Genomic DNA, 26,347 nt, shown 5'->3' with positions numbered 1-26,347 from the left:
ATTAATGTTCATGGATGCATTTTTTTTTACCAGGATCCACTCACACTGTGACACCTAAAAGACTTCTGGATGACGTAAAAGCACTTACTGTAACAAAACCAAAGGATAATGTGTATTTGAAGGATGAGTAGAAATCATAGTGAAACATTCACTTCTGCTTAACTTAACGGATAAAAAAATCATGCTATAGATATTATGGATGTAATCTAGCTGGACATAAGCATTTTAAGGTCCGCTGGTTTCACTGGAAGAAAACCATTTAACCATTTTTGCAACTTCTTTTTGAAATTAGTGGGTATTTAAAAGCACTCAGTTTGAACTGGGCTGTATTCTGTGTATATATTTTACAAATAAGTGTTATTTAGAATTTTTTTTATAATTTGAGATTGCTGCTTTTCATCGTGGTGCGGAATGGGAATATGGTAAAAATGAAGTGCATGCAACAGCTTGTGTTTTATATTGTGTTTGCGTTATACAGTAACAGGCCTTTTATTGTGAAATGTTCACTGTAGAGAAGGTTCATCACTACAATATATTACATTAAGACTTGGAAAACATGTTTGTACATATGCTAATAATTTCAATAATAATGTGCACACTTTCTATTATGGAAACATGTCTGTTTCTAAATATATGGTTACAAAATGTTGTTAAATTAAACTATGGAAGAAATTTAAAATATACTGGTAAATGTGTAACACAATTTCACAATTAACAGATGTAGAGCTACAAAATTCTATGCAACTTCAATTTCACTGAAAACAATTTGCAGTAAACTACAGATATAAAGTTAACTTCTTTTCTGAGACATTTGATATAAATTATAAAATAAATGCATCTGGGATTGCATGGATCTTTTTTGGTATTTGGATAAAATTCAGGTATGTAATAAACACTTTACCATAATTAAAGAACATTGGAGAATGTGTTGTCTTGTGTTTCTAGAGAATCTTTAAAAACTTCAGTATAGACCAATTGGTTATTTCCCTCCCCTCCTCTTTTCTTGGAAAATTGCCTGGAGTCTTTCAAACAGCATTCAGTATTGATTGGAGCAGGAAAAGCAGAAGGTGAAGAGTTATACAGGGGTAATTGGGAGTTTAAAGATGCTCAAATATATACAAATTGGATTAAAATAAAAAAAGCATGATTGTTTATTTAAATGACACTATCCTTCACTAGCACATACATTTGGGAAATACAGTTCCTAATTTGTTACCAGAATCATTGGGTAATTTATTAATTTAAAATCCATGTTTGATGGCATTATAGTTTATTATTTACTAATAGAATGCTGTCTTGGCTGTTCACTGCTACTTGTTTGGATCCCTGTCCTTCCTGGCTTGCACAGGAAGTTAGTGGGATGGTGTTGATGTGAATGAGTAAGATTCTGAAACATGGCAAGTGCATTTAAGAGGTAAATATGAGTAACAGTATTGACTATCTCCATTTAAGAATCTAGATAACATATCATTTGTTAGCATATTTTCTTATAAAGAACCGTTAACTTTTTAAGGAAACTAAAACATTTTGTGATTTGAAACAGAGTAAGATACTATGTGGTGTATCTAAAATGGTCCCTGAAAATTATTAGATTTATTTGGACACAGAATTTAGCTACATCAAAACCAACATGAGAAGTTTCTTTTTCCAGTAGTCTATTTTAATTTTGGATGGGATACCTCTATTCTAGATATAATTTATTAGTCTTCAAAATACACTGTCAGTACTGATGAGCTGTGCCACTGGATAATGTCTGAATTTTGACCTTGGCTAAATCTTCTGAGACAGCTTGCATCATATGCTCCGTTGTTGTCTTCAAATTGTTTGCCATCTGTATAGCATTATCCAAAGTGCAGTTTAATATCTGTTAATGACAAAATTGCATAATCATCAAATATATTTTGTTAACTTGTCTAAACAATCTATTTTTAACTAGTCATTTCATTGATTGGTATATATAGTCCCCCCTAGTCAGCATACAACATAGGGCAGAATACTTCACCAATAAACAATAAAAAGTCAACAAAAATCACTTAATAGACCAAAACTTTTTTAAAAACCGCCAAAGCAGCCATATACAAACACATATAGTGCTGGGAGAGTGGGGGGGGGGGACTTATCCAACAGATCATACTGCTTCCATATCCAGTGCCTAAGGAAAAAAACAGGATTTTAATTTTACAGGATTCTAAAGGCAAGGTCAGGGCCAACCAAATCTAAGCAGAGATTCATTCCAACAGATGTATTTCCTGGGACCTATTGCCTAAACAATAGGACTGAGAGCATGACAACTCAAAATTCTTAAATCATCTAAAATATACATTTCTCAAACTTCTCATCAACTACTAAACAATATTGCTTTTGTAAATAATGATCTTGTCTTACCATGCTTTTTATGTCTTTACTTTGCCTTTTTCTCCTATTACTGACTGACTTCCTTCCATTAATATTGCTACCAGAGAGATACTGTGGTGAAAGGATAATGATATCATGCATCTTTGAATAGCGGGTTTGGGGAATATATAGATTCTGTCTAAAAAGGCAGAGCACAAGAAAATAAAAAACCATTCATACAGTATGTTCCATGTTTAATATGTAAAATGTAAAAACCTGGCAATCCAACAATGTAAATCAAGATGTTAATTATGCACGATTTGTCAGGCTGCTTTCAAGCATTTAAGCACAATAGAAAAGATATCCAACAATGAAAATTTTCCCTTTTAACTTAAATATATCTGCATAATTAATGTTTCACCCAAGTACAAGTTTGCTCAATTGGCTATTGATTGGTTCAAACTGTAACAGACCTTACCTGTCACATAATCTGTCTATAAAATCTTCTCTCTGTTCTTTACAAATCCTTTGATGGGCAATGCTATTCTTTCGCAACGAACCTGTAAGTAATTATAAATCAATATTTCATTAAATAAACATATTGGCAGTTCCTGCCCTAAATATCAAAACATTTTGAATTATTATAATGCTGTCTTAATTATTAGAAAAGGAGGCTCAGAAGATACTAAAACAATCTTTTGCTAGGAGATAGCAACTTACGGTATAAAGGCTATGAAAAGATTAAGATATGTCACTATGGAGGCCTATATTACATACTATGGGCCAAATTCTCTTTTTCGACAGCAAAACAATATGTTGCAACACATGGAGACCTTGACTTATGACTGATCATTTAGCAACTGTTTGAAGTTACAACATACTCCCAAAAGGTACTGACAACCTAACTCTGAAGCTCTGATGGACAGTTCCCCTCTACCATGTGACCACATTTTTTATTATTATTATTATTATTATATTTGTATACCGCCCTTCTCCCGAAGGACTCAGGGCGGTTCACAGCCAGTAAAAAACACAATACATACAATACAAATTAAAAACTATATAAAAAACTGATTCAATAATGGCCTAAAAATTTTAAATACAGTTTAAAACCCCGTTTAAAACCCTAATTAAAACCCTAAATTAAAACTATGTTCAAGCTAGTCCTGCACGTCGAAACAACAGCGTCTTCAGCTTACGGCGGAAGGTCCGGAGGTCGGGGAGTTGACGAAGCCCCGGAGGCAGCTCGTTCCAGAGGGTGGGAGCCCCCACAGAGAAGGCAGTTTACAGCAGTTTATAGCATCCTGGATTCAAATGACCGCAATTTTTTTCTGCAAAAATGTCCTACAGCGAACAATAGGTTCGCTTAAGGACTGCAGATTCACTTAATGACCACAGTCATTCACTTAATGACCACATCAGAAAAGGTAATAGATCACTCACATGATAACCCGCTTTGTAAATATCACGACTTATGTCCATAATGGGGAGGCTCCATTATGGTTGTAAATTGAGGACTACCAATATAAACTGAAATGTGTTTGTATGAGATTTCGATTTTATTTTTTTTTGCTGCAAGCTCTGTTTCCACAGGTTAGTTCTGTAAAATTAAAGCAATAATTTGAGTCTGCTCCATCATGGGGAGGTCAGTCTCACCCAGAATAGGCAATTTACTATCCTAAACCCAGAATTTTTCACCAGCTTTGTAGATCATCGTTAACTTTTTAGGTATAGTTTAGTTATAGTTAGCTAATATAACTGCTAAATTGAATTACATAATACGTTGCAAGACTGGAGCGATCTAAGATTGAAAGGGAAAAGTTGTTCTGGGACCTTGCAGCCATGTACTATATATTATACCTATTTGACATTAAATCCAATGGATCTTTTTTCTTGGTTTGCATCTCAATTCAGAAAAAAAGCTCATTTAAGAAGTTTCTGACAGCACCTCTCCAAATCACCCTTTACATCTAGAATCCTTCAAAGCCATAATATGTTAAGAATGGGATTGCCCATGCAAAATGATTCAGAAGCTCCAGGTGGTACATAATTGTAACTGGTTTGTCCATAGTGAACGTGTCAATTTGACCCAGGTACATGACCCTAAATTCACTACTGAGTTCCTAAAAGCTTATGAATTAGCACATCCTCTTGTATCTGATCATACTTTCAGAAGTTGTAGAGACTTCATCACAAGGTTTTTAAGAAACAACTGGACAGCCACCTATCTGAAATGGTATAAGGTCTCCTCTTGAGCAGAGGATTGGATTAGAAGATTTCCAAGGTCCCTTCCAGCTCTATTCTGATTGGATTAAATTAGAAGGCCTCCCTGGTTTCTTCAATAAGAAACATGTAAATCATCTACAATGGTATTCTAATTTTGAAATTCTAAGCTGTAATCTATTAAGCATGAAATAAAATATTGTATAATGTGTAAATGAATGCTTGGGTGTGTATGTTTGTGTATATATGCCTGGAGAGATACATTTATAAGCCTCTCTATTTTATACTTAGATTTTAGGTTGCTTTATTATCCTGGATTTGTAACATTTGTGTATACTTCTCTTTCCTGGATGAAGACATGCTAGATATTTTATCTTTATTTAGTTCTTTGATTCCATGATTTGTCCATGTTCCATGACGTTTAATTTGATGTTTCAGGTCAACTTTACTAGATGAACTTTCTTGTAGGTCACAGAATGAAATGTCTTCTATTTCATTACCTAGCCCACAAAAGTTATACAGCCATCTTAGACACTATAACTGTATCAACCTTAAAATATGAATCTGTATAATATATTTCATGATTGTATCTTTTTATCATTTATGATTGATGGCGCAGTCATTGAAACAGTCCCAATATTAATCATAATATATTAATTAATAATATGGCAAGAATTGGTTGCCATGACCTCCAGTTGATACATGAACTGAACTGACTAATTTAGGCCTTTCCCTAGCTAAAAGATATCACTTCATCCTCTATCTGCTTTATTATTTTAATTAGCATTCTATAGTGTTTTTCTGTTTGTTTGTTTGTTTGTAGTCATCAAACAATTTTTAAGCAATGTGTACAACCCAATAGGCTTATTTTTAAAATGTTGATACGAATAGGCATATGCATAGAATAGATCCAAATAGTTAAATATGATAAGTCAATAACTCACTTTAGAAAACTATAATTTTAATAGCCTAAATGGCTGTCAGCTGTTTCAAGCTGGCAAGTTTAAGTTTACTGGTTTTTTATTGCAAATGCACCAAAGCAATTTCTGTAAAATATTTCTGTGAATATTATTTAATGTTTTCTGTGAAATATTATTTAATAAGAAATAACAATATTGAACTTGGTGCAAGTCCTACACCTAGCAAGTTATGGGTACAGTAACACAGAGCATTTATTCATGATATAGCAACAAGTTCAACAGGAATGCAGCTGCCTACAGGCATTTGCAGAGGCAATCTACTGTAGATAATGTAAGGATTGAGCTGCCCTTCTATCAGATTCAAAGGTAGGATGGCTAGATTTACCAATGTAAATGCCTTCCTGTTAAAAGGAAAGAATATTAAAAGGTAGTTTGGAATAATGAAGGGGATGTGATAAAAGTTGTCTTGGAACTTCAGATTTGTCACCTTACAAACTCAGGACAAGAAGTCAATATATGGCTTCCCAAACAGCTGTCTTCAGTCCCATTTTTGTTAGTACATTTATTGAAAGGCCACAGAAGGAAAAGTGTTTCTTAGGTAGAATTTAATTTGTCACTAAGAACAAGCTGACCCAAGGAATTATTTCCATGATTTAATTTCAATTTCAATATCTTAAGTGACATGTTTTATATGTCTGTAGAAGGAGAGCCTAATTCATTCAGAGATTGTGGATAAATCAAGGGCCATGGAGGATTACTTTACTCTGCCCTAAATGCTTGGTGTTTTTATGAGAGAGAACTGAGTATCACAATTTCCTAAATGCAGTGCCAGTTCTGATATTAGAAATTTGTTCTGACTTGAAGATTGAAGAAATGACTTTGAGGTTTCTTTAATATACAGTAGATTCAAGGCCATCTGAAAATCCCAGCCCTTTCTTCTGATGGAGCGCAACATTTTGAGAGGCTAAAGAAACTTCAATCTTACTTAAACTGAATTTAAATAAATGATACCTTATATACCTGTTACATCTAAATCCACTGGTTTTCCTGCAAAGAAGATCGGAAATCTTTCACAATCAGAATGTCCTCTAGTTGCTTTCCTGTATTCTGTTGTTTTATTTCTAGATTAAAAAGAAAATATAACACTGACTTAATTGAAATTTAACAGTAAACATGCAGGTAATGATGCAATCCCATGCAAGCTTATACAGAAATAAATCTTGCTAATTTTAATTATCTTCAACTTAGAAAAGTTTTTTTTTGAAATTAATAATCACTTATCTGGGAGTATATATATGATTCAGTTGACCTCAATTCTAAGTAAATATAAGTCTGTAAGGTAAACTACCTTGGTTTTTTTGCATTTTATATTGATAAGGATGCTGATTTGATTCATATTATGTATAGCAATATACATACTAACCTATTAGAATAACAGGAACATATTTTATTTCTTGATAACTGCATTTTCAATGTAGGATGTATAATAATTTTAGATTTATTGGTAGAAAGTCTCACTTTCTCAAAGTTATCTGAAGCTGACCTTCCTATGGAAAATATTACAGGTTAAAAAACTGATTCGTGGATGCTTCTTATTCGAATAATTTAATTACTTATTAAAACACAAATGTTTATTTTTATCTTTTCTACCTTGTTCATTCAGTAAAGTGAAATCAACCTCATTAGATTCTTTGCTGATTGAATTTGCTAGAACTGAAGATCTTATTTGAAGATCATTTAAATTCCTGATGGAAATGAAAAGAAGGTTAGCATTGTGTAGTATCAGATTACTATCCGAGATGACTGGAACTTAATTGGATCGATATTCTGATACTTGGACAATTAGTAGCAACACATGAATAAATGCATTTACCATCAGTAGATATAATTCTAGTTTTAAAAAGCTCTGAACTTTATGTACTGAACTTGTCATATTGGAAAATATTTGGTTTTGGTTCAAGAGAAAAATGCCTAAAAATGAAAGAATATGAGAAAGGAAAAAATAGCAAATTTAATATATTTTGGAAAGTTACCTATCTGTATTTTCTTGTTCATTGTTGTAATTCTGTTTTGTTTGATGGGATCTGTGGCATTGGTCAAATTCTTCAATCTTAAATATAAAAATAAAATAAAATATAGTGTTTAATACATTAAACAATAAGAATGACAGACAACTTAGCACATTCATTTAATTTTTAGAATGTACCTTATTACATAATTAAATTAATTAGTTGAACCATTAAGCAGATTAAATATGAACTTGACTTACAAGAATATGCTTATTTGTTTGTTGTCTTGCTTTGCTCACAGATGACATTGTTTTTAAATGGATATTTTTCTTCTGCAGTTCTAGATGACTATGGAAAAAGCAAAATATGAATTTTAAAAATGTCTTCCTCAATGTACTTTTTCCTAATGAAGAATGCTGTTTAATTTTATAGCAAGTTTCTTCAACTTTGAAGAGTATTATTATACTTGTCCCAATCCTAGATACAGATTTAAAGGAAGCTGCAGTGGATGTCATTTTATAACTAACCTTTAATCATATTCTTTAAAAAATGTATTAAAATCTTCAGCAGAAATCACTTAATTTATGTAACAGGCATTTAGAAAAAATTAATAATCAGTATAACAGTATGAGTCCCAGAAAAGCTGATACAAGCAAACCACCTTGGAAAATAGTTAAATTTTCTCAAACTGATGTCATGCCTATTGGTGTTTAAAGAAAAAAACACAACATTTTTAATTTATACTGGGTCAGACATAAAAGAACACTCTGAAACCTAACTACAGTAATATATTTATATAATTTCAGTTTTAATGCATTTCATTCTTTTATGCAAGTCAATTTCAGCTTGTGTTTGAGAGACCTCAATTGGTAAGCCTTTGTTAGTGTTTATTTTTCATAACATAACATAACATAGTCTTCTTTTCAATTTATCTTTGAGAGTAACCAATAGTCTATTACACCTTTACTTGGAATATTATCTCAACTAAGTCAGTGGGACATCCTTACTAAATTTAATCAACTTCAGTGATTATCGTAAAAGTTCAGCCTTACATTTGCTGGAATGGATGGTTGCTGTCACCTTGTATAGATTTTTTATAAGCCTTTTGTGGAGTTCCTTCTATAGGATGATTTTTATTCTTCCAGTAGTTCTCATTTTGGGGAATATTTAGTGCTGCAACATTTCTTTTTGGAGATTCATTGGTACTTGTAATCAAAGGACTCTGAAAGAAGCATAAGAGAAATATAGGAAGCCTAATAGATCTATTTAAAATATGCAAAAATAAAGGTATTGAAAGTGCCCTGTCTTTGCTTACAAACTGCTGATTAAGATTATAGGTATATAACCTGGTTTGCCATAAAACCTGGATAATTGAGAAAATATTTTTGTTGAAAAAACAGCAGTAATTTTTAAAAGAATTTTCTTGATGGAATTAACAAAAACAAAACACTTATAAAGATTAGTGTCAACTAAATGTCAGAAAATGATTTTTTAAATTCCTTTGGATTGAAGACTACATTATTTTCTTTCGTCACTAATCAGTCTTTAAGACTTACAAAATACGGGCTAATGGATTACCGCAGAATAGCTTGAACAAATAGGCGATGGGTAGGATCTGAGTGACGGTGATATTGAGGATGTTGAGGAATATGAAGCAAATGTCTTCTCAATTTTCTCTTTGATATCTTCAAGGAACATCCCAAGTTTAAATATTTCCCCTTCTACTTTTCTAAATACAAAAACAAACAAAAAAACCCCACTCAAAATTATATCTAAAATTAAATTTGCTCTGTTCTTTCATTATCAGATGTTATCAGATATGAGATATGAAACAATAGAAAAATAAATGAGAAATTGGACATGGAAATATTACATTTATGAGAGATAATGTTTAATATTTGCTAAAAACAGTGAAGTTGAATGGTAAAATACAAAATGTCTGCAGTTTATAAAGTACTAGTTAGATTAGCAAGAACGGTTTAGTTTTGGAGGAGAAAATTGATAGACTGTTCTATAGAGAACCAAGAAGAAAAATAGGCCCTATACTACGAAATAGTTTTGATCTTACAGCTATATTTTTCTATTTTGCCTACATCTTTTAATAGTAATAAAGTTACCTGTATAAAAAATTACCTGCTCTTTTATCTGTGACAATGGGGGTGAGTTGGTTACTATCTATTCAGTTATTTTACATTTTGTTTTGGGGCTGTTCATACTTAGTTATAATTATCACTTTATAAAGTATTAAATATTTACCCAACAAAAAAGATTATATGACAATGAATACTGGATTTGGAAAGGCTTCAAATATGTATTTCAACTGAAACCAAAAATCAATAGGTTTTATTTCTAGGTACAGAGGATCGGATTGCAATATTAAAAAAGTAGCACAGTAAAAAAATTAATAGCTATGTTATTTTAAAACATTAATACTGGACCTGTTAGGATCAAATTTTCCAACAGTTCTTGATGAATGCTTCTGGTTCTGAAGTTGCAAAGCATAATGCTTTTCCTTGGTAGCTACATAGTTATGTTCCAGTTGCTCCAGTTGTTCTTTTAAAAGTTGCAAAAACTTCATTCAAAAATAATAAAATCATTTAATTCCATATTAATTTTACCATAAATCTATTCAAGTAATCTATTCCATTAATAGAAATTGAAATGTCAAATTCTCCTCAGATATATAATACCAATAATTTTGGAAGAAACAATATAAACAGAATTACTGAATCTAAATGACATCATACTTTCTAAACTGATCTCCAGCTTTAAATGTTGCCAAACATGACCCATCAAACTCATTCCTTGAGCACTGTTATAATTTTGCTGCTTCAGTTAAGTACCTCGTCTATGAAAATAAGCACTTGTTAAAATATCTAAATGGTAACATTATGCAGAATTCTACATGCCCTTTTCATGTGGGAGCTGTCCATGCATATGTAGGCTTCTAAATCCAATTTAACAGAAGAAGTGGAAGCATCACACAAAACAGTAACTTCATACATCTGTTTGTCATAGTGGTACGGTAGCACAGGGCTATGGACTCTATACTAGTGTTTTCCATTGTTATACAATACTATACTGAGTCCACACTTAAACTATTTTGTTAACTTCCAACTCAGGATATTCAAGTTATAGTTGCGTTCACCCATTTACATCTCAAAATGTATGCAATAAATTAGCTTTACATATTATAGTATTCCGAAATGATAAAAATCATGCAGTATTGCTTATATAGGCAAAAGACTGAATCCAAGCTGCCACAGCAATTCTAACTCTGAAAAAAGCCGATGTAGGAAGACTGAAATGGAATGAAATTGCTGTGCTGTTATGTGAATAATTTCAGGGACTGCTATATTGCTAAACATTTTCCTATCGTAGAAGACCAATTTCCCATAACAGCTGAAACAGGGTGTGTAAAGAGAAAAAATGAATTCAGAGCTTCCTTATTTGATAAAGTCACAGATTATCAAATCTAGAATTTCCCTCTTGTTTGTTTCAATGAGAAAAACAATTCAAAACACACCAGTTTAAGGAAGGAGGAAATGATGTAGGTCAAGGCATAGTGGGTGTGTGAATGATGGGTCTCTGCCATGTAACTTTCAGCCTAGGGTTTCTTAATAAATTAAGCTGAGTTCTTATTAAAAACAGATAACAGAATAACAGAGTTGAAAGGCACCTTGAAAGTCTTCTAGTTTAACCCCCTGCTCAGGCAGGGGGTTAAACCATTTCAAATGGTTTAAATTTTCAAATGGTTGTCCAATTGCTTCTTAAAAATCTCCAGTGTTGGAGGTTGCACAACTTCTGGAGGCAAATCGTTCCACTGATTGTTATAATTGTCAGGAAATTTCTCCTTAGATCTAGGTTGGTTCTCTTCTTAATTAATTTCCATCCATTGCTTCTTGTACTGCTTTCAGGTGCTTTGGAGAACAGATTAACCCCTTCTTCTACATCATGATCTACATCATGATGATCTACCAATCTGCATTATGGAACTGGATACTCTTCAAATGGAGCTCCTGTCTTTTAAAAGTATATATAAAGTTGAATTTACCTGAAGGTGTTCTTGTACTGAAAATACATTCTGTTTAATACACTCAGAAAATATTTCAACCTTTAAAAAAGGAAAGAAATACATTGCATTTGAACTTGCAGATGAGACGTTAATAAAATAGGTCAAGTTCCAAACATTTAAAAATTAACATGTGGCATTACATTTGCTTTCAGCTCTTCAGTTTGTTTCTTTAATATCTGTTCCGTGTCATCTGTTATATTTTGCAGAAAAGGAGTGTTCACAGATGGTTGTCTTATTGCATCAACTAACGGTAATGAAGAAGTTATATTTGATTCTACCAAACAAAATTTTAAAAAGATTAAATAAAAACTCTGGAAAATTTTCTCAAGACAACAACCTGCTTTTTTGTAAAGCCTATTTAAAGTACCTGGATGAGAGGCTTGGGAAAAATCAAACATGTGCTCCATAGGAATGGTTGCAGGAGAAAAGGCAGACATTTTGGAAGCTATTCCAGTACTTCGTGCTTCAATACTAAGTTCTGCTGTATGTGAATTTGAACAAGGAGGTATCTGTGAAAATATACACATTCACTGAAAAGTGCAAAATCAGCATTAACAATAGAAATCATTCACTTGCCTCCTTCAGTCAGAGGGAAAAATACATTAGGGAATTAATTCTATTATCCCTGATTTCCCAATGAATAATTTTGATCATGGGATGCTTTGAAAGAGAAATAAATTAAATTTTGAGACTGAAAGCTGTTGAACAGCAAACAAACATGTTTTTATTTGAAACAGGAGAAAAAATTGGGGTGATTTTCAGAATTGGAGGGAAGAGAGGAATTAAGGGGTTAAGGTAAAGTAGACAGTTGGGAACAAATTAAGGCATTATTTAAGACACTAGTGTTGTAATAAAACAAAGAAAATGGCGGATAACAGCGAATTGGTTCTTTATTTTTCCTGACCAACTTTCGAAAAATGAAATTTATAAATATGTTAATCACAAACTGCAGCAATTCTAGTTTCAGAAATCAATAATTGCTGAGTTGCTCCACAAAAGATAATTTGGCAATAGGGACTGAGATTTGCGATAGTGATAGCGCGGTTCTCACAACATGGCCCATGAATATTTCAAGGAATTTCTCTTTCCTTAAGTACATGGTGTAGAGTCTTTACTCACCTTCAGAAGCCCTCTCCCAAAACAGAAGTGTGAGGTTATCAAATACACAAAAATTTCTTCAACTGAGGTGCTTTATTTATGGAAAACTTTCCCTAGGAAAACATACTTTTATCTATGTCAATATATTTTCATTGCCAGGCAAAAACATTCTTTCTGCACGAGATTTTAATATTTCTGTATTCAGTTTAATTTTAAATGCCCACTGTACCCTGCAATAATAGAATTTAAGTTTGGTGAACTATGTACCCTATCATACAATTTGATAGGGCTTTAGAAAATTATTTTCTATTTTCATATTTTTTTTATTTTTTATTTTTTCATATTATTTTCATATTTTTTACTTATATATTTTCTTCAATACATGTTGTTTTATCTATGACAATTGTTTGTGTATACTGTTGTGACAAAATAAAATTAAAAAAAAAAAGAAAATACATTATTTTTTATTAAGAAGTTATCCTCAATAATGAAATTGATTTCTTATTCTGAGAGATTTACCTTAGAACTAAATCTTAGGTGATCGATATTATTTTGAACCTCAGCTTGTCTTGTCAGCACCTGTAGTTTGAAAAGGTGCAGTAAAACATTTTTGAATGGTTAGTATTTTCAGCATAACATTAATTGCACTGTTACAATAATGTAAGACAGGAGTCAGCACCATTTCAGATTCCCCAAATCACTTCAAATCTTATGAGAGTTTAGCAATTTTATTCTAAGATCTCATGGGATTTTGTTTTGTTTTATTTTTATTTTATTTATTTGTCACAACAGTATATATAAGCATGAAATAACTATACGATATATAAGCATATATTTAAGCATAAGTATGTAATAACTATACGAAAAGTATAGAATTAAAACGTAGTTTAATTCATTTTGATTGATTGCAGATATACTTTTGGGACTGGTGGACACTTGATGATCCATAGATGCAGATTTGCTGATCTATGTCATATGATACTCAAAAGCATTCTAACTTCTATATTCAGTAAGCTACTAACAAGTACTGCAAGAACTGTGAAGGAAAAAAAGAAGAATTTGGTTCAGAAAAACAATCAGAGTAAAATATATGCCATTAGACAGGAGAACAACATATATCATCTGCTGTAACTTTATTTATTAAATCCATATGGCCATCAAATTTGGACAGATTCAAGGCAGCATACATTAAAACCTAAAAAAATATCAGAATGCAGAAAATATGAAAATGAAATGATGTAATGAAAAATACATTACAAATGTAGGAAGGAAGACTGTAAAATGAGCCCTTTCTAATACTGTATGTAATATGCCTGAAAAGCTAGCAGGCTAATTTGAAGAAAATGCCCTATGCAAAGAGAGTTCTGAGCCAATCTATTGTCATAAGTTAGCTACTACTGTAATATTACTAGTGATTTATACTGGAGATAATGGATTAATGATTTGGAAACTACGAATTGTTAGCATAAATAAAGATAATTTATGTTATTATGATAAAGAACAATTTACATTATTTCCACAACCAGTGATTTCCAAGTCTGATTTCAGAAAAGCAATGGACTCTACTAAAAAAAAATGGGAGTGGGGTTTGGCAAAAAATCAGAACCTAATGTGTAATTTTCATTTGTTAAAGTTCCATTGAATTTCAGTTTATTTAAATATTTTTCAGCACATGTATGTCACACTGCATTTATTGCAGTATAATTGTAAGTATATTTATTAAGAAAAATTCTATTAATAAGGCTATGAAAGTGGTTTAGGATTACAAAATAATCCCTCCTAATCAAGAATCCAGAAGAATCTCCCTGACATTTAATTTAAATTAACAAATGTTTAAAGTAGGTTTTCAGCTTTGATTTAGAGATCTAACTCAAAAATCAGTGATTTAATTTATCCATATAGAAGCAGAGCAGACCTAGTTTATACGCAGACAAATCACTTTTAATCTACCTCTAGCTGTTGATCAAGTTCAAAAGTTCCATTTTCATCTGCTTGATTTCTGATTGTATCAGATTCCAAAAACGTAATTTCTTCTAGAAAATCTTTACCAAGCAAATTTGTGGAAGATTTAGTTCTTTTAAATACAAAGCTTTCATTATTTCTTTTTAATTCTTTCACTTTTGGAGAAATCTCAGAGGAATCACAAAGTTTATAATACTGGTGTTCATTGCATTGGGGATTATGAAAATTTTCACTGTTACCCAGAAAATATTGTTGATTTTGATACTCTTTGTGGGTAGAGGTATAATTTAAGTCTTCATTAAGTCTTCCAGTTTCCTTCTGAATTAGAAATTGTGAGTCATCCATGTTGCAGTATTTGCTGTTACAAACAAAAGCATCCTCATCTGTTAAAGATAGCTTATCTTGAGTCACATCCCAATTTTTGACAACCGAGTTACAACTTACTTTCCTTTCACTATTCTTTATTTCTTCTTCTGGGGAAAATATCCCTGTATTTTCTGAACTCTTATTTTTTATTAGCACTGTTTCATCAAAACTATCAGTAAATGATATCTCTGGGATAGTCTCAGAATCAATTAATTGGTATGTTAAGTCTTCTGTTGGAAAATGACGTAAAAGAACATCTGACATTTTTGAGTTGGAAAATTCTTCATTTCTTCCTGAACTGGTAAAACCGCCAACTTGTATTTTCTTTCCTGTTGTCATGGTAAATTCTACTTCATTCTTTTTGGTCGATAGCACCATATTTACTTTCCTTTGAGATAACTGCTTTTTGCAGTCTGAATTTTCTTTTGACAGACTGCTGATAGAAGATGTCAATGTGGAAACAGTTGGGGAGACATGTTCTACAGAAATAAATTCCTCCAAATTCGGTGAATCACAACTACATTGACCTCTATGTTGTAGATCTCCATCATAAGGCAAATCTTCTTGCTCATTATCAGTATTGTCTTCAGAGTAAAGCATATCAAATAATATACTATTCACTTACTTTTCATATAGTGAATGTTGTTATATTGAAATTACTTATATTTTGAACATATTCTGCATGATTTCAAACTCTGTAAGATTTGAAAGAACAAATTTAATAATCTGAGTTATCAATAAGAAGACAATTAAATCCTGTAAATCTTCCATTTCCTTTCTGTAAAACTTTCATAGACTCATCATCTGACATTTGCATTAAATAAATAAATAAATAAATAAATAAATAAATAAATAAATAAATAAATAAATAAATATACCTACAATTCTTTACACAGTTTAATTAAATGATCAACGTTCTATTGGAAGATTCTTATTAGCTATTGAGAATTATGCACATCAAAACAATTATATCATCTATGACAACTGAATTACGGCTTCACGTGTGATTAAAAATTAGACACATACAAAATAGTTACTTTATATAAAATTTCTTCCAACATTCCTACTTTCTATATAAAAATCAGCTCATTAATGTGCCAATTTTGAAACACACCAGGATGACAAATTTTAATTTGAATCTAGGTCATAATTATAAAGTGCAAACAAATTTAACATTAACATCTACATGCTTTTTTTAAGACACTTTAATCTTTCTTCCAATACACATATTCTCCGAATAAGTCATGTACATATATGTCCATTGTGCTAGTGACTTCAATATATACAGAAAATAAGAAATATCTTTAGACAATAAAAAATAGAAATTATATACACTGTATACAACACATAATGGTAAATCAATAATGAACCTTTATACTTACATACTATAGGAAAATATTTCTTTAATTTTCAAGAAACAAAGATAGTTATTACAAGCAAAATAAAAATCCTTTCATTACAGCTTTCTGTAATCTAGTTGTAGTTGTAACCAAAATATAAGGCTCTTCTTTATTAGGCGTATTTTATTACGTCAGTTGTAATTCTATACTGAACACAGCTGACTTGGAAAAGTACAATATCTTTAATAATGCAACCATTCACCTTGTTACTTGCTTCCTTGATCCTGCCATTATTCAATGATAGCATAAAGGGAATAAAGAATAACAAACCAACATTTTGAAAGCCTGAAATCAAATTCAGCTTAATCTGTTTATCAACTAATGTTTATTTTCACTGAGACTGATTATGATGTGTTTAGAAGTGAAGCATAACATTTGAGGCTCTCATAAACAAGTCTGTCTGCACTGTAAGGACTTTAAATAATTTATTTGTGAAAATTAATTATTTACTACTGCTCCAGACACCATATGGGACTGCTTCCTAAGATCATGAGCAGACCTCTGCACCATAAAGCCTTCATGAATTATCTCTAGATAGGTAATTTCTAGGAAGGTAAATGTAGCAGTTGTAGAGGGATGACATCACTGGGCATACCTACCAGAATTTGAAAATTCTTTTAAAAGATAGTTTTTTTAATTATTTTACTGCCTGTTTTAATGAAATACAATTTTCTCATAAAACAACGGTTTGCACAATAAAAAGCACTTATTACCAACAGAGATATGCTAGAACACTTAATCTGAGAATGGACAAAGAACTGGTAACAATTGTTCCCACTATAATCTGTCTCCCATTAAATTTTCTTCTGCGTAAGTACCCTGTCTTTCCATCCTTCCTTCCATTCATCCCAATGTATTCAATATTACCTCAGTCAAGACAGTTCATGCATCTGATGTTGTGAGCTGCAGTTGACAAAAACTTATGTCTAACATTAAAATGTGCTATTCTTTTTTTATTATTGAAAAAGTTTTACAAAATTTTAACAAATATCTCCCCTCCTTCCCCCTCTCCCAAACTCCCCCCTCCCCCCTCCCCTCTTTTCCCAATTTACTCTCTATTATCGTACAATCCGAAATTATACCCAGTAAAAACAATTGTGGAGTAAACTTTATCTTCTTTTTCAAAAACCCACCAAATTCTTATCCAAAATGGTTTAATTTTTTACAAGTCCACCATATATGATAATAAGTAGCATCATCACAGTCACATCTCCAACATTTAGCTTGCAAATTCGGATACATGCAGGCTAATTTTTTAGGATCTAAATGCCATCTATAAAACATTTTGCAAAAATTTTCTCTTAAATTTTGTGCTTGTGTAAATTTAACATTTCTAACCCAAATTTTCTTCCAAGTTTCCATCATTATAGGTTCCTGTATATTTTGTGCCCATTTTATCATACAGTCTAACTAGTTCCGTTTCTGAATCTATTTCTAACAATACATTATACAACCTTTTAATATTTTTTTATTTTTTTTATTTTTATTTATTTATTTTGTCACAACAGTATATATAAGCGTAAGCATGAAAGTAACTATATAATATATAAGCATATATATAAGTATGTAATAACTATATTAATTGGATATAATGAAAGGAAAAAATAGGACAGGAACGGTAGGCACGTTTGTGCTCTTATGCACGCCCCTTACAGACCTCTTAGTAAAGGGGTGAGGTCAATAGTAGACAGTTTTTGGTTAAAGCTTTGGGGATTTTGAGAAGAGACCACAGAGTCAGGTAATGTGTTCCAAGCATTAACAACTCTGTTACAGAAGTCATATTTTCTGCAATCAAGATTGAAGCGGTTAACATTAAGTTTAAATCTATTGTTTGCTCTTGTATTGTTGTGATTGAAGCTGAAGTAGTCTTCAACAGGAAGGACATTGCAATAGATGATTCTATGAGTTAAACACAGGTCCTGTCAAAGGCAGCTGAGTTCTAAGTTTTCTAAACCCAAGATTTCAAGTCTGATGGCATAAGGTATTTTGTTGTATTCAGAGGAGTGGAGAACTGTTCTTGTAAAATATTTCTGGACACGTTCAATTGTATTGATGTCTGAAATGTGGTATGGGTTCCAGACAGGTGAGCTGTATTTAAGAATTGGTCTAGCAAATGTTTTATAAGATCTGGTTAGTAGTGTAGTGTTTCTGGAGAAGAAGCTACGTAAGATTACGTTTACAACTCTTAAAGCCTTTTTTGCAATGTAGTTGCAGTGGGCTTTGGCACTTAGATCATTGGATATGAAAACTCCAAGGTCTTTGACTGGGTGGGGGTCATCTGTAAGGTAATGTCCATTGAGTTTGTATTTAGTGTTTAGATTCTTTTTTTCAATGTGTAAGACAGAGCATTTGCTGGTTGAGATTTGGAGTTGCCAAGTTTTTGACCATTTTGACACAAAGTCAAGGTCTTTTTGAAGGGTAGCTGTATTGTTGGTAGTGTTAAATATTTGTTTAAATAGTTTGTTTTTTAACAATAGTTTGCTAAATGCGATTGACTTTGGTCTCTAATCCGTTTTACCAAATTTTCCTCATTTTGCATGATACCAATTTTCTGGTCCTCTTTCCATCTAGCTTGCAGCTGTCCATACTGAAACCAAGTATGAATTATCCTTTCTTCTTTCATTATGTTTAGAGATTTCAATTGTAATTTACCCTTCTCCATAGAGAGAAGCTCTTTATATGTAAATCACCTTCTGTTATGTTCTCTGTTGCATGCCTGGGACTTGCCCATATAAGTAAGCATGCCATCCATAAAACAAATCATAATCCTCTATATTCAATATTCTTTCTTCTGTTAATCACTAATTAGTGATAGGGCAGCTGCTTCATAATATAATCTTAAATTAGGCATTTTAAGACCCCCTCTTTCACATGTATCCTGTATTATTTTCAATTTTATTCTCGGTTTTTACCAAATTTTCCTCATTTTGCATGATACCAATTTTCTGGTCCTCTTTCCATCTAGCTTGCAGCTGTCCATACTGAAACCAAGTATGAATTATCCTTTCTTCTTTCATTATGTTTAGAGATTTCAATTGTAATTTACCCTTCTCCATAGAGAGAAGCTCTTTATAAGTAAATCACATTCTGTTTTTATTCTGTACTTATGTTCTCTGTTGCATGCCTGGGACTTGCCCATATAAGTAAGCATGCCATCCATAAAACAAATCATAACCCTCTATATTCAATATTCTTTCTTCTGTTAAGTTGAACCAATCACTAATTAGTGATAGGGCAGCTGCTTCATAATATAATCTTAAATTAGGCATTTTAAGACCTCCTCTTTCACATGTATCCTGTATTATTTTCAATTTTATTCTCGGTTTTTTACCAACCCATATAAATTTATTAATTCCATTCTGCCATTCATTCAAGTTTGCATCTTTTTTAAGTATTGGTATCATTTGAAACAAAAATAAAAACCTGGGCAAAACATTCATTTTTATTACTGCTATTCTTCCCAATAAAGATAACTGCAACTTTTTCCAATTCTCCATTTCCTTCTGCACTTTTTGCCATAAAACTTCATAAGTATTTTTATATAATTTCACATTTGAAGCTGCAATATACACTCCTAAGTATTTAACCTTTTTTACTATTTCAGATCCCGTTATTCTATTTTTTGCTGTATAGTCATATTTTTAGTTATTATTTTTGTCTTTTGTTGATTTACTTTAAATCCAGATACCTTTCCATATTGACTAATTATATCCATCATTGTATTGGTTGGGATAAAATACCGATTGTATTGGTTGGGATAAAATAACAACCAGGTCATCTGCAAATGCCGTTAATCTATAATCTTGATGTCTAATTTTAATTCCCTTTATTTCATTTGATCCACGTATTTTTTTCAGTAAAGGTTCTAACGTTAGAATAAACAATAGTGGCGACAAAGGGCATCCCTGCTTTGTCCCTTTTTCAATTCTAAAAACTTCTGTTAAACTACCATTAACTATTAATTGTGCTGTTTGTCCATGATATATTGCCCTAATTGTGCAAAACATTCCCCAAACTTCATCTTTTCTATTAATTTAAATAAAAATTTCCAATTCAATCTATCAAATGCCTTCTCTGCATCCAAGAAGAAGAGCGCTGCAGGGACCTGGTTGTTTCTCTCCAGATATTCCAATAAATTCACAATTTGTCTAACGTTATTTCTCATTTGTCTCCCTTTTATAAAACCTGATTGATCATTGTGAATCTTTTGTTGTATAACTAACATTAATCTATTTGCTAGTATTTTAGCAAAAATTTTTTAATCAGTATTCAAAAGTGATATTGGCCTATAATTTTCTGGCTTAGTGCAATCTTGATCTTCCTTTGGTATCAATGAAATAAAAGTGGATCTCCAGGATGGAGGTACATCTCCTCCAAATTGAATTTTATTAAATAACTCCTTAAGCGGATCCACCATTTCAAGCTGTAGATTTTTATAATAAACAGCAATTAGTCCATCTGTTCCTGGAGCTTTACCTGTTTTTAACTGCTTAATAGCTAAAATAATTTCTTCAGAAATTATTAGATTGATTCAATCCTTCCCTTTGTTCTGGCGTAAGTTCAGAGATATTCTCTTCCTGTAAATATTTATCTATATCTATATCTTGAATTGGGTCGCTAGCATATAATTTTGTATAAAATTCTAAAAAAGCTTTTTTAATCATATTCTGTTGACATACTTCTTTACCTTTATATTCTATCTTTCCAATAATACGTGATTTCTTTTTCCTTATTGCATATGCTAGCCACCTACCTGGTTTGTTGGCATTACAAAATGTATTATGCTTAACATATTGTAAATTAATTGCTACCTGATCTGCTATCAGCATATTAAACTGCCCTCGTAATATGTTTATTGTCTCTTTAACTTTTTTTTTATTAAAAAAGTTTTTTAATAAAAAAAACTTTCCCCCCTTTCCCCCCTCTATCCTCCCGCCCCCTTCAAAAAAACCCCTCCTCCCTCCATGACTTCCCGGAACAAACACAAGATATAGTTAAAAATAAAACAAACATATGCTAAAAATTTTCCCTCCTAACTCAGTTATACTCCTGCGTTTCTCATCAAATCCTAACCTCCCCCAATGCAATCAGAAATAATACATCCTAATCATTCAAAGGCAGTCTGATATCTCTTCGTCTGATATCTGTTTCGTCTGATATCTGTATTAAGTATAAGTAATTGTTCTTTCTTTTTTATTTCCTCTTCTAAATCCCTACGCTTCTTCTGCTGTTTAAGTTTATATTTATTATTCATATATATTAAAATTCCCCTCATATATGCTTTACTTGCATCCCAAACCCTTTCTATCGGTGTACCCTTATTCCTATTCATAACAAAAAATTCTTTCATTTGTCTTTTACATTCCTTTACATTTTCTTCATATCTAAACAAATTTTCATTTAACCTCCAGGATCTCCTAACTCCCTTTTCCTGATCAAATTCCATCCATATGATCAGTCAAAATTCTTGAACATATCTTTGTCTTCTTTACCCTGAAAAGAAAATCAGTAGAAATTAGTATAAAATCAATCTTAGAAAAGGATTGATGTCTATCAGAAAAAAAGGTGAAGTCTTTTTCTTCAGCATTCCGTTCTCGCCAAATATCTCTCAGCTCCAAATCTTTCATCATATCAAAAAAAGCTTTAGGCAATTTCGCACGACTTGAAATATTTCGAGAAATATTTTTTTATCTTTTTGCATATCTAATACTCCATTCCAATCTCCCATTAATATAAACAATTTATAATTCCACTGTATTATTTTGGTATGCAAACATTTGTAAAATTTTTCTTGCTGTTGATTAGGTGCATATACTCCAATTAGAAGTGTTCGCTTCCCCTCTATTAAAAGTTCAATTGCAATGTATCTTCCTTGAGCATCTGCCTCAACTAATTTAGCTATTAGTTCTTTCTTTAGATATATAACTATACCATTCTTCTTCTCTGAGGCCGATGCAATAAAATGTGTGCCTAATCTTGAATTTATCAAATATTTTTGATCTGATATTCTAATATGTGTTTCCTGCAAGCAAATTACATCATTTTTAAATTGTTTCAAATAATGAAATATCTTTTTTCTTTTTTGTGGTGAATTTAGACCATTAACATTCCAAGTTAAGAATCTAGTTGCCATTCTTGGCACCTTGAAGCTTTTAGAGCATCGGCTGGAAGTCTTCCTGCATCTTCCTCTTTGGCCTGGCCCCTCCCACAGCTTCTGTTTTAGTAATTTCTTGAGTTTTTGCTTGAGATTGTTGCATCTTTTCTTGTTCTTTATGTTTAAATAGCTGCTCTGGTCATTCTTTGTTCTTTTGCATCTCCTATTTTTCCCATTAATTCTGGAATTTGGGGAGTATCCAATGATTGCGATAAATCTTCTTCAGTAATTGCAGCTTCCACTTGTGCTTGTAGCTGCTTTCCTTCCTTCTCAGACTTTTTTGCCATCTCTGCTTCTCTTCTCCTGACATCTGGTGATGGTGGGCTTCCAGCCTTTAAAACATTAGTATAGAAATCTGTTGCCTTCCAAACTGTATTAAGGCAATCTCTTTCTCCTGAGTAAAATAATATTAATCCACTTGGAACATCCCATCTAAATTGTATCTGTCGATTTCTAAGTTCATTCACCAAGAAAGTAAACTCTTTTCTGTTTCTTAACATTTTAGGAGGAATGTCTTTCGACACTAATAACTCTTGTTCTGCTATTTAGATTTTATTTTTGTAGGAGGCTTGTAAAATGTCATTTCTAATCCTCCTGGTTGTAAAATAGATCACAATGTCTCTTGGTAATTGTCTCTGTCTAGACAGCCCAGGAGTTGACACGATAGATTTTATCAATTTGGAATAAAAGGTCTATTGGTTGCTCTCCAGACAATTGTGCGAAAGCCTCTGAAAAAAAACTCTTTTAAATTCTCTTGTTTATTTTCTTTCAATCCTCTCACTCTCAGGGCAAACTCCGTCAATCTATATTGTAACAAAACCACTTCACCATCTGCTCTGTCCACCTTGGTTTGAACCTCCTCCATTTTATTTTCCAAATTCAAATTAGATTGATTTCTTCCAACCTATCATCCATCTGGATCATATTATTTACCATACCTTGAAATGCAGACACTATATCTTCTCTTATTTCTTTATTGCGAACTACTATCTCCTCTGCTATTTCTTTAAGTTTTTCTTCCATAATAGCAGTTTGAAGTTTTACTGATTCCTTTAAAAATTCCTTCACAGATTCTTGTAAGGCTTCCAAATTTAATGCTTGTGGGTTAGCCGTATGAGCTGGAGAAGCTCCAGCACTTTTTGAAATTCCAGGCTTTAATTGCTTAGAGGCCATCTTTCTTTAAATATACTTAGATAACTCCAATAAGTCCTATTCTCCTTGCTTCTTCAAAAACACAGTAATTGAGTTAAATAAGTCAGTTCTGTCGTCTATAAGGGTTTCAGTTTCCAATTTTAAGCCTCTCCACTTCAATATAAAATCCAGCAGCCTTAAACAGCGCTGAGAGCGCTAACAGCATTAACAAGCAGTTCCTTAACTTTCACTTTCACGCCCTATTACATTACAGGCGCCATTTCCTTTGTTCTTCTTAAGTTGATTCAGAAGGAAACAATGTAGAAACAAAGTAAAGGTTTGGTACTTGCAGTTACAATTGCCAGCACTCCTGTTTTTGCTCTGTCTGCATTGGGATCAGGTTAAAACTAATATTAGGCACAGAACTGGTCGCAGCGTTTTATTCTGCTTCAGCAGAAGCGCCCTGGATCTGAAGCTCCATCAGGCTTCTAGGGAGCTCACACCCTTCAAGCCCCTGGCTTTATTCTAGGGGCTTTCGGGGAGCTCTACCCTCACCCGACTGCTCTCCTTTCCCTCTTCTCCCGAGGGAAAGGTTTCCAAACTGTCAGACAGCTGATTTGTGCTGTCCAAGCGAATTTTTAACATGATCGCAGGGCTGGCGATCCGAAGGATCGTCTTCAATGCCAACGGCACCAATGGAAGTCTCAAAATGTGCTATTCTTAAGAGGTGTTAACCACAATCTTTCTGATTTTAGGCATAGCTATAAAATCTCTTCCTGTATTTATCACTGGTTGTTTGCTCTTAGAATAGAATAGAGTAGAGTAGAGTAGAGTAGAATAGAATAGAATAGAATAGAATAGAATAGAATAGAATAGAACAGAACAGAACAGAACAGAATAGAATTTTTTTATTGGCCAAGGAATTTGTCTTGGTGCATATGCTCTCAGTGTACATAAAATAAAAGATATGTTCATCAAGAATTCTAATTCTACAACACTTAATGATAGTCATAGGGTACAAATAAGCAATCAGGAAACAATCAATATCAATATAAATTGTAAGGATACAAGCAACAAAGTTGCAATCATAAAGTCATAAGTGGAGGGAGATGGGCGATGGGAACTATGAGAAGATTAATAGTAATGCAGATTTAGTAAATAGTTTGACAGTGTTGAGGGAGTTATTTGTTTAGCAGAGTGATGGCGTTCGGAAAGAAAGTGTTCTTGTGTCTAGTTGTTCTGGTGCGCAGTACTCTGTAGCCTTGTTTTGAGGTTAGGTGTTGAAACAGTTTATATCCAGGATGTCAGGGATCTGTAAATATTTTCACAGCCCTCTTTTTGAAGCCCCCTTCTGCAAAATAAGCTCATAATTGCAACTAACATTAAAAACCATGAGGCCTCAATGAAAGAACCTTATTACTGCATTGAACCAAAAGCTCAGAAAGTTCGTGAGCTTGAGAAATAGCCTCTTCAGAAAGGCTTTTCCAAAACAAACACCAACTATGAATATGCAAGCCAACAGAAAGGCCGAACGTAAACTGGAAAAAAAATCTTACATAATAAACATTAGTGAGTATTGATGCTGATGATGCTGTCGATATAATATTTTTTAGTAATCTAATTCCCAAAGATATAACCGTGAGACACACAGACCCTTTTTTGGCAATTTTTTTGGTGATATACCTAACACCATGTACAGTATAATTTTGTCCCAAAACAGAAAATAGTAATCTGACAAGCGTATGTTCAGCTGCTATAGAGCAGTTTTGCTGTGCCATAAAGTATGAAATAAGTCTTGCACATACACTGTTATTTGACAAGGTACAATAGAAAAGCCTCATATAAAGAAGACTGAAGTAAAAAAGATGCCTTGTACCGAGGTATACATTTTCTCCCTTTGAATGTTCAACAGAAAAAATATGCTGATTACATTTGCCACTAACCAATGCATACCCCATGATAGGCACAATTTTTCTATCACCAGCATGCAAATAGGGTAGCCCTTTTCATCTGAAGGAATGTTTTAGGAATTAAAAGCTGTGTTTCTTAGAAATTGCGTTTTTTCTAATTTTTTCTAATTAAAGAGCAAATGAAATTGTTTTTCTGCCAGCTACATTTGAAAAAACTTAAATTTCATTAATATTTGAGATACAAAACTCATATACACAGTGAGAAACTGCCGTCTGTGCACTTTAAGGAGCCCTAATATTTAATTCTATTGGGCAAAATTATACTGACTTGGCAAGAGACCAGATTTTATCTATCCCTACCTGAAATATAGGGAGTGTTCAAACATGCTGAATCAGGATTTGTTTATTAGGCGTCACAGGTAAACTGATAAAAAGCAAATTACATTCCCAGATAAGGTATCTAGTAACTTATTTTAGCAATACAACTAATTTTCTAAATGCATTAAGAAATTGCATACAGTATTCATTGTAAGAAAGAATTATGAATCTCTGGTAGGAAAAGAATATATTGCATGGCTGAAAGGGATAACAAATTGTCTAGAATGTATGGCCTGTTATGTTAACCACATTCACGCCACAGATAAGTTGCACTACTACAGCAAGTTTTTGGGATGAACATGTTCTGGCTGTCAAGCAAGTATTAAAGATGATTTTCTGCCCCACCTTTTCCTGGGTGAATATATTTATTCTGAAATAGTGCCAAGA

The 26,347-nt window shown here is 32.4% G+C and overlaps 2 protein-coding genes across 3 annotated transcripts in view; one reads left to right on the top strand and one right to left on the bottom strand.

Moving 5' to 3' along the window:
* STXBP3 (syntaxin binding protein 3) overlaps positions 1-894 on the top strand; it is a 34,728-nt gene extending 33,834 nt beyond the window's left edge. Inside the window, exon 19 of one of the 2 annotated variants that reach the window (XM_058176558.1) lies at positions 34-894. In XM_058176558.1, coding sequence (XP_058032541.1) covers positions 34-131 — 98 coding nt within the window. In that variant the 3' untranslated portion in view covers positions 132-894. The remainder of the gene's footprint in view (positions 1-33) is intronic. The other variant, XM_058176559.1, reaches the window with a different exon arrangement.
* Positions 895-1,209: 315 nt separating this feature from the next.
* On the bottom strand, positions 1,210-23,714 carry AKNAD1 (AKNA domain containing 1). The gene is made up of 15 exons (XM_058176644.1): positions 23,480-23,714; positions 14,610-15,607; positions 13,179-13,238; positions 11,702-12,070; positions 11,541-11,600; positions 9,925-10,058; positions 9,065-9,215; positions 8,539-8,708; positions 7,747-7,834; positions 7,511-7,587; positions 6,498-6,598; positions 2,813-2,894; positions 2,322-2,533; positions 2,061-2,152; positions 1,210-1,864 (listed from the first exon to the last, which is right to left on the bottom strand). Exons 1-15 carry the CDS (start codon positions 23,712-23,714, stop codon positions 1,721-1,723), a joined length of 2,973 nt encoding a protein of 990 aa, XP_058032627.1. The 3' UTR covers positions 1,210-1,720.
* Positions 23,715-26,347: the final 2,633 nt, after the last annotated feature.

The sequence above is a fragment of the Ahaetulla prasina genome, chromosome 3 (genome assembly GCF_028640845.1).
Source record: "Ahaetulla prasina isolate Xishuangbanna chromosome 3, ASM2864084v1, whole genome shotgun sequence".
Lineage (NCBI taxonomy): Eukaryota > Metazoa > Chordata > Lepidosauria > Squamata > Colubridae > Ahaetulla > Ahaetulla prasina.
Note: the sequence above shows the minus strand (reverse complement) of the source record. Positions and strands in the feature narration are given on the sequence as shown.